The sequence below is a fragment of the Accipiter gentilis genome, chromosome 9 (assembly GCF_929443795.1).
Source record: "Accipiter gentilis chromosome 9, bAccGen1.1, whole genome shotgun sequence".
Classification (NCBI taxonomy): Eukaryota; Metazoa; Chordata; class Aves; order Accipitriformes; family Accipitridae; genus Astur; species Astur gentilis.
In genome coordinates this window covers 24,965,010-24,978,207 of record NC_064888.1, presented here as the reverse complement: position 1 = coordinate 24,978,207, position 13,198 = coordinate 24,965,010, and the positions used below count along the sequence as shown (strand labels likewise).

Here is a 13,198-nt window from a genome sequence, read left to right as displayed (position 1 = left end):
CTGGAGTGTGTCCAGAGAAGGGCAACAAAGCTGGTGAGGGGCCTGGAGCACAAGTCTTCTGAGGAGCAGCTGAGGGAGCTGAGGCTGTTTAGTCTGGACAAGAGGAGGCTGAGGGGAGACCTTATCGCTCTCTACAACTACCTGAAGGGGGGTTGTAGTGAGGTGGGTGCTGGTCTCTTCTGTCAGGTGGCTGGAAGTAGGACGAGAGGAAATGGCCTCAGATTGCACCAGGGGAGGTTTAGATTGGACATTAGGAAAAATTTCTTTACTGAAAGGGTTGTCAGGCATTGGAACAGGCTGCCCAGGGAAGTGGTTGAGTCACCATCCCTGGAGGTATTTAAAAGACGTGCAGATGTGGCACTCTTGGACATGGCTTAGTGGTAGACTTGGCAGTGCTAGTTAACAGTTGAACTCGATGATCTTGAAGGTCTTTTCCAACCTAAATGATTCTATGATTCTAAGAAAAAGCCAAACCAAGCTGCCTTTTATCATAGAGACACATAGCAGGAGTACAAAACTGCTGTGAAAAAAAGCCTGGCAGTGTGATTCAGGACATACCACACTGGGGGAATGATAGCCTGGCTGTACTTAGGTTTGGAAAAAAATTTTCTGAAAGGTTCTATTGCTGCCACATACTCTATTTTAGTTCCGGGGCTCATCCTCTAATGTCATATATATTCTGAGTAGTAAAGGAACCACCTGATGTCCAGCTTCATTTCAGGGAAAGGGAGGGCATAGGTATGATGGGCACTAGAAGACAAGTTTGGATGTACTCAGATTACTGGGAGATAGTTCAGAGGAGAGACACCTTGAAAGGTCAGTGTCAGGAACGCAGCATGCTAATGATGCTAATGATACAAACAACACCCAAGATAGTTAGGTCTTGATTTGGTGAAGCACTTATGTACATGTTGTACTTGAAGCACCTGAGCAGTTGTATTCATTTCAGCCAGGTGACCTGGATGCTTACAGCCAGGCTTATACCTCACCAGACAGGAGGTCCAAGCATTGCAGAATGCCAGAACTGATTTTTCTTGGCATTTATCCACACTCTTTAAATGCAAAGATTAGTGCATCTTCCTTTTATAAAATTGCCTTCTGCTGGTGTTCATTCTCCTGCTTCCATGCTACTCTGATTCATGGCACAAGAAAAGCTTTTCCAAAGGACTCAATAACTCCTCTTCCCCAAAACACTCACATCATCTGTATATATTTGTCTGTAACCCATCTAATCTCAAAAAATGAACAAATCACTTCTGTGCCCCTATTCTCTGATATGCAAAAGGAAAATATTGACTGTGAAAACAGTATTAGTTTTACTTTTTTTGGCATAATAGGACATAATCTATTATTCTGCTTATGATGACTGAGAAAGTCCCAGAAAAAGGCAAAGCTTGCTGTTTTGGGATCTTACACTGATTGTAACTTATCACGTCATAGGCTCTTTTAGCACCAGAGACATCATTCTGGTTTAGCAATCCCTTCAGAGAATTCCTCCAACAAATATAGAAGACTGCCATCATGATGAGAAAAATCCTTTCCCCTAAAACTGTTCATCATCTAGGAATAAATAGCAATGAAAAGAATGGTTTTCCGAGACTTAAGGGGTCATAATCCATTTATTAGAAAGATATTACTACAAGTATCGTACATAAGCCACTTACCCTATCTAGTGTCTTACAGTTATCTGAATGTCAGTTTAAAAACAAATTAAAAAAAAAAAAAAGAAGATGAAGTTATAGTGCTATATCAACAGACAGCTGTCCTAGTGGGCACTGGGAACACAGAATGATTCACATTGCTGAGCCGTGCAGTCATTGCCAAAGGAATGATGAGCTCACATTTCATTCCGATTCACATACTCGGTGTGGTTAGACTGTGAGGCTCACCCTTCCTCGCCTAACTGACGCCCCCCTCCCTGCCTCGACACCAGATCTGGCTTGTTAACATGTCTGGAATTAGCGCGAGCCTACCTCTCAGCTGGCAAGCCCAAGGGGCATACTTGGATTCCCAGGTTGGAAGATTATCTCATCCAGGCACAGTTCTCCCAAAGATATATAAGCAAAGCTAGCGTGGCGGTCCCTGCAGAGCTGGCCTGAGCATTTGGGAGTTTCAGCCTTACAGCCTTCAAACACCAGCAAATATGATGATGATGAAAGTAGAAGAGCTGGTAGGTACAACCTTCTTTCATAATTCATAATCACTTTTCTTTCTAGACTGTCATTATATTAGGCAGAGAGAGAAAACAACCTTTGTGGATCCTTGAAGTGATTTAGCAGGTTACCAGCACTGCTGTGCTATGGGTTCAAACCCTGTACATACTGTATGTTACCCCATTATATTCTCACTTTAACTTTTCCTTGGGAAGGGAGCTCACCACTGATAAACTACATAGCTGTTTGGATTTTGCATCAGAACATAGTTCACCAGGAAGAAGAAACTGACCAAAATTTAGCTATGTATTTTCATTTGACCTTGATTTCAGTTTTTATTTATTTAGAAGCTACTAAGTTAATGATCACAGTGAGTAATTCCAATCTAGTAAGGGATTGGGAGGAGGTATCAATGCAGGGAAACTAAAGTATTTTCTAATACTAAACAAAGAGTTTAGTAATAGTATTATTTTTTAATAATAAACTAATAGTTCCTAAACCCACTGCTGTTCACGGTATAACAAGCCTTTGAAAAGTAATGTCTAAACCAGACCACAAGTAATGGGACATTCCACTGCAGGGTTCAGACTAAGAATGCCTGATTTGATCAATAAACTGGAAAACAGGAATGATCCAGTAAAACACTGGAAGATAATGCAGAAACTGCTTTTTTTGCCAGATGGCTATGTTAAGGTGCAACTGCCATACAGCCTAACTAGATAATGCTGTCTTAAATTCTTTGGCAAGGCCCTGACAGTTTCTCAAGTGTTAAACTCTATCTACAAAACCACAATTTTTTGAGGTGATTGAATGGGAAGGCAGTCTAGGCCACATGAATTTACTGAAACACTTTCAAAACACACAACAGTTTCTACTAAGTTTAACAAGTTATCTCTTTGTACATACTTAATTGAGCTTCAGAAATATTTCTGAAAGTTATTGAAAGCTGTGCTGCTGCACAGCATCACATAGCTTCTGGGTGGGAACTACCTTCCGCTATTGTGCCGAGTGCTATAAATGGGATATTTGGTACTGACAGTGATGGGTAAAAGAGCCTTGAAATTACTCAGCAACCCAATTTAACTGCACTGGATGGGTTTCAATAAAACTGTAAGGTCCCAAGGGAGAAAGCCTCTGCCCCCACTCTACCTGCTCAGTTCCCCTGCTCAACACTTGCAGGGTGGTGGTGGCTAATCGGGGTAGCTTTTTTCCACCACAGCCTTTTACAGACTTCTGATGAGTCTGACATGCTGGTGAGTGAGCAAACAAGAAAACCCTGAACAAAAAGGATGCTCTTTCCAACTCCCTGGCTTTTGTCAATACAGCAGTACCTCGGCCCCAGCCAGGCAGGGAGTTAGACTGTGAGCTGGCCTCATGGATCTTGATCCAGGTCCTGAAGATGCCAAGGGGGAGTGCCTGCATGGATGTGGGAGGTCTGCCTGCGAGCAAGACTGCTCTAGCCATTCATGTACACAGTTAATCCAGGCACAGGCTGAATGAGGTCTGCACTCTGTCACACACTCCTAGAGAAGGACAGGAATGACATGCAGTTAGCCCCTAGGTAATCCATGAAACCGCTGCTTGTATTATATCACGTTTGTTTTTACAGGTGACTGGGAAGAAAGCCGATGATAAAGACACTGGCAGCTTCCTCCCTGAGGACTTCAAAAATGGAGAGTATGAAGCTGCTGTAAGATTAGAGAAGCAGGAGGACCTAAAGACAGTCTCTGAACACTCACTGACCCGAGGTGATCTGGCTTATGAGAAGGAGAAAAAAATAGAAGCAGAGGTAGGCTCTTGGGTTTTGTGCTTGGCTTTTTATTACCCTGTGTGCGCTCTCTGTTGCAGCCCTTGAAGTTTTGCCTCTTTCTCAGTTAGAAATACATGCATGATGAGCTAGATACACCCTTGGGAGATCACCACGAAAGGAGGTTGGTCTAAAGTCCATTGAAGGCCATGGAGATCTGCTGAATCCTGTAGCCTATGGATGCAGGCAGTAACACTGTGAAGCATAACCCCAAACTCCCCCTATAACGTTTGACTGAAACCCTGGGGGCTCCCTCCTGCCCAGAGTCCTCTGTTGCTAGCTGTCAGTAAACGGGGGGAGCAATCATAGCCAGTAAGACACCTTCAGCTTGCACACCTAATGACTGCCACCAAAAATAACTAATCCAAGGTAGATATGAGTGCATTTCTGAAGCCAGAAGCCTTATCTACCATGAAAAAGTTCTTTTCTATGAAAACACTGCATTATGCTTACTAGCACATTTAGGAAAAACAATTACAAATGAAAGTGATACTGGTCTACAGAAAACTACCATTTTATATTCCTGGAGCATGACAATTCTCCCTATATCCCTAAGAACTGATGCTTTTTTCCTCCCAAATACAGTAGCTGTAACTTCTTAAATTCTTTGGTGAATAAGCAACCCACTGGCCTAAAAATTTTAAGTGATTTGGGAATGAAAGAGTCTAACTAGCTGGGGACATAAGACTCTGTTCTGAAAAAAGAAGGGTGGGAAAGTGAGCCTCAGAAATATTAAAATAAACACTACTGACCTTCACCTTCAACAGAGATCGTTACTTGCTACAGAGTTTTTTTGAGTTCCTCCAAAACAGGGTCCTAAGAACTTTTTGGGTTTCCAGTTGATCCACAATCCACTCAGCAAACATAATCATTTTTCATTAAGTCAATGTTCTGCAGATCAAACCCTAAATGCAGAGAAGAATAAAAAGAAGAGGTGGAAATAAGTGGAATAAGGATTCAGTTGAAAAAAATGTGTACCATATGACAGGGTCTCACCAATGTATTTACCCTTAATGATACCATGGGACAGAATTTGTCATCTGTATTCCCCCTGAGTTCCCCCTTGTTTGTGAATCCCCCTCCTGAAGTCAAGGACACCTCATGGTACCTGGGATCTTAGTTCAGGCAACACGTTTGCCCTTGATGTGCCCCAGCACAGCCCCAGCAGTGCCCCACGCTGGCTTCATGCAGGGATGCTTTTTACAAGCAGGCTTGAAGAAGTCTTACACATTTATTGAACTGCCCCTCCAAGGATACCAAGGACATTCTTTGTAGCTTACCAAAATGTAACACTTGCTGACTGAAATGCTAAGAATGGTATAAACCTTGCTCTTCACTCTAAGGGTATATTTTTCATCAAAGAGGATTAAGTTACAATAAATCAGGGGCCGCATCATTAAAGTGGTTGAAGAAAAAACGCTTGGTGGAAGTCAGCTAAAACTGCAGGGGCTTCCCAGCTCTCATAAGCTGCACATGAGATTTCTTAAACTGTTGGGCCAGAAAGGACTGCAGTGTTGCTTTGACTCCTGGCCTAAATTCATACTATTTAAGCCCACAACATATGGCTAAAGCAGCATTTAGGAGGAGGTCCAATGGTGTATGAAAAACTATAGATGACACAGTTTCTCACACACTTAGTAACTTACTCTAATGGTCAATTAGCCCTAGCTGCAAAAAAACCAGACAACTTATTTCAAAGTTCATCCAGTCTTAACTGAATTCAGCTGAATAGTATCACACACTGTCCTGCCACTCTGAAAGGGATAGGTAGTCACACTCGGCTCAGCTTGCTGGCTTCCCTCATTTATTTCAGCTGAAGAAGAAGAAATTAGAGGAGAGGACAAAACTTGAAAACTTGGAGGATCTTGAAAAAATTATTCAGCTGAAGAAGAAGAAAAAATGCAAGAAAGTGAAAGTGCCCATTTTAAAGGAACCTGAACCAGAAGTTATTGTAAGTTATTTCAAAGTACCTTCTTCTGGGAAAGCATTGATGGGGTTTTGTGCCACACACATTTATGCCCTGTATATTTCTTTCCATCAGACAGGATCAGTGGATATACCCACATTCTTTAGAGCTGCACTGGAGAATAAGATTCCAGTAATTGAAAAATACCTGTCAGACAAAGGGGATCCAAACATCTGTGATGAGGTACAATTTTCCTTCTTACTGCTAAGCCTACTACAGAAGAGAGGTTATTGCAGTGCAAAAATAACTTTTACCACTAGGTTTTGTAGCTTCTACATTTATGAGGAGAAAAAAAGGGTGGGGGGAAGTAAATAAATGCCGGAAGTTTTGTAATGATAGAGGGGCCACTGGGACCCTTTGAAGTAATATTACCTCAAAAGAATCTTTATATTTAAAAGAAAGCTGTTGGTGCCCAGTAAACCCTGATTTTCTGTAACTGGTGATCTTCGATTGCTACAGATGAAGAGACAAGAAATTTGTCTCCAGAACGACAAAAAAAGTGATGCTGCCTGCCCTCATACTCCATAATGCATAAGCTGCATTTGAAAAACACAGTGTAGCATGTTGGATGGGGGAACTCAACAGGCATCGTTTTAAATTTGAATGCCATACTGCAGATATTTCTCACACCCTTTAAAATGCTGGGTAGGCAGCTCTCAGCTATCAGGATGCTATTAAAATTTAGCAGATTTCAGGTCTCAAAAGTATTAGCTCTTGAAAATGAATCAGCATGAAGTATGTATTTGCCATCATGCTAGGGAGGAGGGGAGAAAAGATTTAAAGATATCTCTGTGCCATATTTAATATCTGACTTTGCACCATTTTAATTGCCAGTACAAACGCACTGCATTGCACAGGGCATGCTCTGAAGGACATCTAGAGGCGGTGAAAAAGTTGGTGGAAGCTGGAGCCCAGCTTGAACAGAAAGACATGGTATGCACATCAACTCACACTTCTTTCAAAAAACTGTTTTATAAGTGCCAAGAGATGCACTTACAGAAGTGCTTCATATAGAAGAGGAGCATTAAAAGGCCTGCAAGTTTATCCTTAAAATAACGCTGTTGAGAAGAGGTTTCAGGAGGGGGTGTTTGCCTCCCTTTGCCAAAATGGTCGCTGGAAAACACAGGAAGCAGAGGAACAGTAGACTGCCACAAACAACAAAGCCTAACTTAGGGTAAGAGAGCTGAGGTCAGGCTACCACTTCAGCCTGCTAGCAGGTGGTGGAGATACCACTGTCCCACGCATGTATCCAGTGCTCAGTGCAACGCGTACATTCTTCTCCACCAGGATTTCAAGGCTGCACTCCAGAGAGACCCCTGCTCTTCCAGAACGCCAGCCACAAGGGTAGCTGAGTATCAACAGCTTCTGCAGCTGTTTTTTTGCTTCTCCTCTCTGAGCTCTTCCTCCCTTTGCTAAACAGTTGGACCGGGCCAGCCTTGCTCCTCCTCGCTTAACCCAGCAGCGCCCGGAGTGTAAGGAACAGGAGGAACAACAGGCAGAGCGAGACCTTCAAGGGCCATTCCACCCGTCCCAGCACACCTGAGGGCAGAGAAACAGAATCTTGTAGAGGAAAAGGGTTCTAATTCACTTTGTGGACCTGCATAAGTTTGGTCGGTTTTTTTCTAAAAAGGAGAACTGTTCTTTCCCTTGAGCTTCATTTTATTTTCTATGCATTTTAGAACCCAAAAGGCATCAAATAAAAAACATTAACTAACATATACCAGCCACATACCTGGCTAAAGATAACTTCTAAGCTCACAGAATAGACAAAACACATCCTCTCTCAAGGCAGCGTTGCCAAGGTCTCTGTCTTTAAGAGCAATATGCAGCAAGTGTGAAGAGTGAGAAACTCACAGAACTGAAGAAATTAGGGCAAAATAAGAAAAGCTGTTACTAGCAACAACTCAGTGATCACAGTGAAGTGCACTAGGTTAATTTGCATGAAAACTATTTTTGGATTAATTTAGAAATTTGATCAAAATGTTTTGGTTTTTTTGGTTTTGGTGTTGTTTTTTTTTTTTAATATAATGATGAATTAAATTAGTTTCCATTTGTTTTTTCCTGCTGCAGCTTGAATCTACAGCCCTGCACTGGGCATGCCGGGGGGGGAACCTGGATGTTCTAAAATTCTTACTGGACAAAGGGATAAACAGAAATGCAAGAGACAAGGTATGTGTTTCTGGGACTCTGCAGCTTTTTACATTGGAGATGAAAAGCTGACCCTTACTCCAAGTAGATAATTTTTGGCAGCCATTCTTGAAGTGTTCTTTACCTGTTCCATGCCACTGACTGCTTTCTCCTCCCACCTCTCAGCTGCTCAGCACCCCTTTGCACGTGGCTGTGAGAACGGGTCAGTATGACTGCGGGGAGCACCTCATCGCCTGTGAAGCAGATCTCAATGCCAGAGACAGAGTAAGTACCGACAACTTCTTACCTGTCAGCTATCAGGTAGCATCAAGCTACTGCCTGCCTCAGTAGTTCCACATGCCTGTAAAAACCCCAGCTACGCAGTTGGGGCTGGATCATGGTGCTGGACCGGCAGGACTGACACTGTGGGCCATGTCTTGTGCCTCTAGGAAGGAGACACACCAATGCATGACGCTGTGAGGCTGAACCGCTACAAAATGATCAGGCTTCTAATTCTGTATGGAGCAGATCTAACTATAAAGAACTGTGTAAGTAACAGCAAAAAAATGCAGTAATTCAAAACGCTTTAGAATAAGTTTCCCTTCAGAGCCATTTCATAGGTTTCAAGGCCGAGAGCGACCATGGTGAACAGACTTAATTAGATCACTTCACAGTTAATTAAAGCAGAGCTGACACAGGGAAAGTATAACCTGGGTGAGGTCAGGGAGAAGAGGAAAAACCAGTACTTCTTCTAAAACCAGAACCCATCAGCTTCAACTTAAAACAACATCTTTCTATGATTTATTTTAATTACACATACCATATGTTGAAAAGATATAACGCACAGACACTTGCTCTCTGCACAACTCCTGGGCTTCAACCTCCACTGAGACAACAAAGATCTTAGCTTGTCAGAGAAATCTCCTGTCTGCTAAGCCCACAGCTGATGGTGAGCCCAAGCACTATATCTGGATGACTGGCTGTGAACCTGACCGTTGGGCAACAAATCCCCGTGGCTCAGCAGAGCTTCAATTTAAGAAGCCCCACACCTGCCTGTTTGCTCACAGCCACTACAACAGCAGCAGCAGATGCATTGCTGGAGCTCTGTGATGACTTGTTAAGATACAGCACATCACAGACCCTTTCTCCCAAACCAAGCAGCAGTGGGATGGACTGTGGGTTATACCACTGCCAGTCAATTTTTTTGATTGGCAATAAATCAAAACTTCAGGGGGCAAGGAAGAAACCAGTCACTGCGGAACTTTGCACCCCCTATTCTCTGCCCACACTCTCCAAAGCAGGGCCACTCCTGGCATTATCCTTCATCGGAGTATGAAAACGATGAAAGGTACAGCCCCGAAGGCCAAAGACTTGCTCTCTCAGGCTTTGTCTGCACACAAAAGTTGCTCCTACTTAATTTAGATGTGGTTCGTAACCTAATTAAACGAGTACAAACTCTTATCTGAATTCTCAGTTAAACAGAAGAGTGTCTTACTGAGGTTTCATCTAAATGTATTTCTAATCAGCTTAAACTAGATCAAAAGAAACACCTGCATGCTCTGCTAGTCACAGTATTTGCTACTATGGCTTAGACTCACTGAAAGTCAGGGAAATTTCATCATGAGTCTGACCAGGACTGGGACTAGATCTGTAGAGCAAAAGGACTCTGATCTCAGGGAGGCAAGAGTAAGTCGGACCCTTTGCGTGCAGAAGGGTCTCACATCAGGTAGATGCACTGTACAAATATTTAGGGAAGAACAAAGGACTCAGTAATCACTAGCTGAAGTTAAATCTTGCTTCCTCTGCTTTTTTAACCAGCAAGGGAAAACCCCTATGGATCTTGTTCTTCAGTGGCAGAACGGCACCAAAGAGATATTCAGCAGCCTGAAAGACAATTCCTATAAGAGCGTCCATCTAGGCAAGTTATGAAGAGAGAAACCAGACTGCTCTCTTTGCTGCGTTTAAATGCTTCATATGAACCTGGAGGAAAATAGCCCTGAACATAGTATTTTTATTGAAAATATTTATGGTACTGGATTATTTGAGGCACCTTCATTGAAAACTGCAAAATGAACATACAAAGAAATTATTTTAAAAGGCAGTTAAGTGTTACAATTCCACTGGTTCTAAAATGGCTTTATTTATTACTATTTATTATTTATTTATTTTAAAAGTAATTTTTAATGATTCTCAGTATTATTTTAGCTTTTTTTTATAGAGCTTTACCTTCTAATGCAATCTTTGCCAGCAACATAAATCCTTTTGTCTTAGATGGCAGTATTTTCAACTACATTAGCAACTTCCCTCAGGCCTTCCAATAGCTCTAAATAGCGAATACTTGCAACCATTGCCTTGCCTCTGCCAAATTCTCACTATTAAAATAATATGTTAAATGAGTGGTGATATGTGGAAGTGCAATCGAAGAATGTGTACTGAGGTGCCAAGTGGATTTAAAGAAGCAGTTGAATAACAGGGTTTGCACAGGGTTTGTCAATCATGGTTGATAAAGAGCTCGAGGACAGAGCTCCAACCATCACGTAATTGTTTGGACTGTGGGATTCAGGTGCAATGTTATGAAGGTGAAAGGAGGCAGTATCAGGAATGTGATTTTTTTTTTTTTTAAGCTAGACTACTACAAAGTCTGATGATTAAAGAATGCAAAAACAGATCATGTATATTTGTAAATTTGTACTGCTTTTTCTGTACATTTTGTACTGACCTATTTCAGATTAAATAAAGAGTGGTTCTTTTTATTTGCTGGAGTGGGCTATGGAGGGGTGAGCATGCACAGGGTAATTCTGTCTCTTTCTTTAAAGAAAGTTCACACCTTGGTCTTGCAAAATTCTTAAAAACTCAGAAAAAAGAAGTCTCAGCTGCCTAGAGCAGCCAGTCCTTGAGCTACCTCCCTGCCACTGTTAGATAAATGCCATCTCTTAATTATTTTGTTAAATGGAGACACATATACAAAAGCAGAAACACAGTACTTGAGTAGCTAGGAAAACAAAGTTACAGTTTTATTACTGAGTTTGATTTAAAATCTCAGTTTCTCAGCAAGTCAGTACTTACTATGTGGACCACATGAGACATCTTCAGTTACCCAAGCCAAGGGAGAGGCAGAGTCCTGCTAGGAAAGGCGGGCACCTTTCCCTTTGCTTTAGCAGAAACAGAACAAACTTAACAGTGCCGCTAGCAGGGGCATCAATGTCCAGTTTCATTGGGACATTACATGTTGCATTCAGTTAAAATTCTAATGCCCTATGGCATGGCCTCCCAACAAAATACACCACAGGCTCCCACACACCTTCAACAACCCATGTCAGTTGGCTTCTAGCCAGCAGGCTTTACAGTCTGGCCAAGGCAATGTCCAGGGCAATGAGGTGGGGTCAGGAGAGGGCAGTGATGAATAGTTGTTACTGGAGTGCCAATTTTGGAGACTAAGTGAATTTACAGATACCCCACAGAGGAGCATGCGGGAGAAACACCTATTCTGTCTGCAGCCAGCTATCCTAGACTTAAGGCCAACAGCCTCAGACAGATGAGACTTTTCTTACACAAGGACCGTAACTCACACATGTCACCTTGCCAGCTGTAGGCTTTATTTGTGAACACACTCTTCTCCATAAAAATTACAGCACACCTCTGCTCACCGCCCCTGCAAGCCACTACTTCACTACTTGTTTCTGCACAATTACCCGGACATTGGGAGCATGCTTTGCAGGAAACAGAAATTACATGAGTGCTGGCTAATTCGGTTTGTTTATCATCCTAACTGAGAAGCAGTTCAATTGTTCAGGCACCGAAGTGGCCAGAACAATGTGCTTCAGGAAACTGGGGGAGAAGAAACTTTTCAATCAGTTCCTGAAACACTGCATCTATGTAAAGGGCAAAGATACAGACTGTAAATTTTTTAAATCAAGTCAAACAAGTAGCAAGAAGGATCTCTAGCATCTAGAGACAAAAGCCTCTTTCCGTAAGCTAGTTACCAAACAACTTCTGTCACACTCAAGGTAGGTTATTCTCTGGCCAAGGCAAGATAATATGTCATTCAGAAAATTGCATCAGACAAACACATTTTGCTGCTTCTCTGGTTAGAGAATCGTTTTGGAGGTAAGTCCATAAATGACAAACTACTCTGTGTGTGTATATATATAAAAAAATATATTTTACATCCTAATGTACCTATAATATTACATACCTATAATAAAAGACTCAAATCACAAAGTCAACAAGTAAGATAATAACACAAAGCAAAAGTATTTCATTATTTGTTGCATGAAGCAAAAGCTGTTGTGACTTAGACCAACATTATATAGAACTGTTAGTCTACTGAGAACTTCATCTACTCTGCTCAGTCCAGTTACTAAGAGCTCAGAGATGACCCACTGCAAGATTTCTGCAATATTTTACATGCTACAACTTCCACTTTGCAACTTGTTGTCAGATGCAAATAGAGAACTGGAATAGTCACAGTAAAACTGGCTCAAGAGTATCTTGAGTACAGTAGCTTACATAATTTTTATATTGGTTTAATCAAAAGAAAAACTTCAGTCAACAATTTGGAAGAGGTCTGAAAATGTTCTGCTGATTATAAATGTTATGATTGCTTTTTTGGCAGCCAGATTAGGTTTACTGAGGCATTAACAGGACAGAAAACAAAAGGCAGGAGGGAGCAAAATGAACACTCTCATAGACAACACAGCCAGACCAGGACATAAAGAAGGAAACGATGCAGTAAAAATGTGACGTGGATGACTGCTCAGGCCTAGGTGAGGCAGCTGTTATGCTGTGACTGCAACATACCATGCTGAGCACACATTCAACGTAACCTTGGCCTCTTCCTTCCCATCTGCAGTAACCATCTCACATTACTGTTTGGTTTTAAGAGCTGCAGGACACGCATGGCCTTTGGGATGCATGTCTGGCAAGTCAGGTCAGTCAGTCCTACTGTAACACAAATCCAAGATATCTCCTAGCAAGTGACAGATCCTGGGATCTTCTTTATAGCCACTGATCATGAAACAGAATGGGAAGCAGATTTTTTTTTTTTTTAACTGCACTATTATTCTTCACAGGTCAGTGAAGGTAAACTTCATCTACTGGCTTGCAGTTGTAAGGTTTAGTAGAGATGTGTTTAAAACTGGAGAA

General features: G+C 41.9%; 1 protein-coding gene across 1 annotated transcript; it reads left to right on the top strand.

The window, feature by feature from the left end:
- Nucleotides 1–1,931: 1,931 nt before the first annotated feature.
- On the top strand, nucleotides 1,932–10,766 carry ANKRD1 (ankyrin repeat domain 1). The gene is made up of 9 exons (XM_049809621.1): nucleotides 1,932–2,170; nucleotides 3,763–3,942; nucleotides 5,774–5,911; nucleotides 6,002–6,109; nucleotides 6,761–6,859; nucleotides 7,997–8,095; nucleotides 8,240–8,338; nucleotides 8,503–8,601; nucleotides 9,872–10,766. Exons 1-9 carry the CDS (start codon nucleotides 2,144–2,146, stop codon nucleotides 9,980–9,982), a joined length of 960 nt encoding a protein of 319 aa, XP_049665578.1. The 5' UTR covers nucleotides 1,932–2,143; the 3' UTR covers nucleotides 9,983–10,766.
- Nucleotides 10,767–13,198: the final 2,432 nt, after the last annotated feature.

Bases quoted from the DNA above. Each gene is read 5' to 3' on its own strand.
- ANKRD1 (XM_049809621.1), top strand. From the start codon at position 2,144: ATGATGATGATGAAAGTAGAAGAGCTG. The intron at 2,171-3,762 runs GTAGGTACAACC...TTGTTTTTACAG, and splicing joins TGATGAAAGTAGAAGAGCTG to GTGACTGGGAAGAAAGCCGA. The intron at 6,860-7,996 runs GTATGCACATCA...TTCCTGCTGCAG, and splicing joins AGCTTGAACAGAAAGACATG to CTTGAATCTACAGCCCTGCA.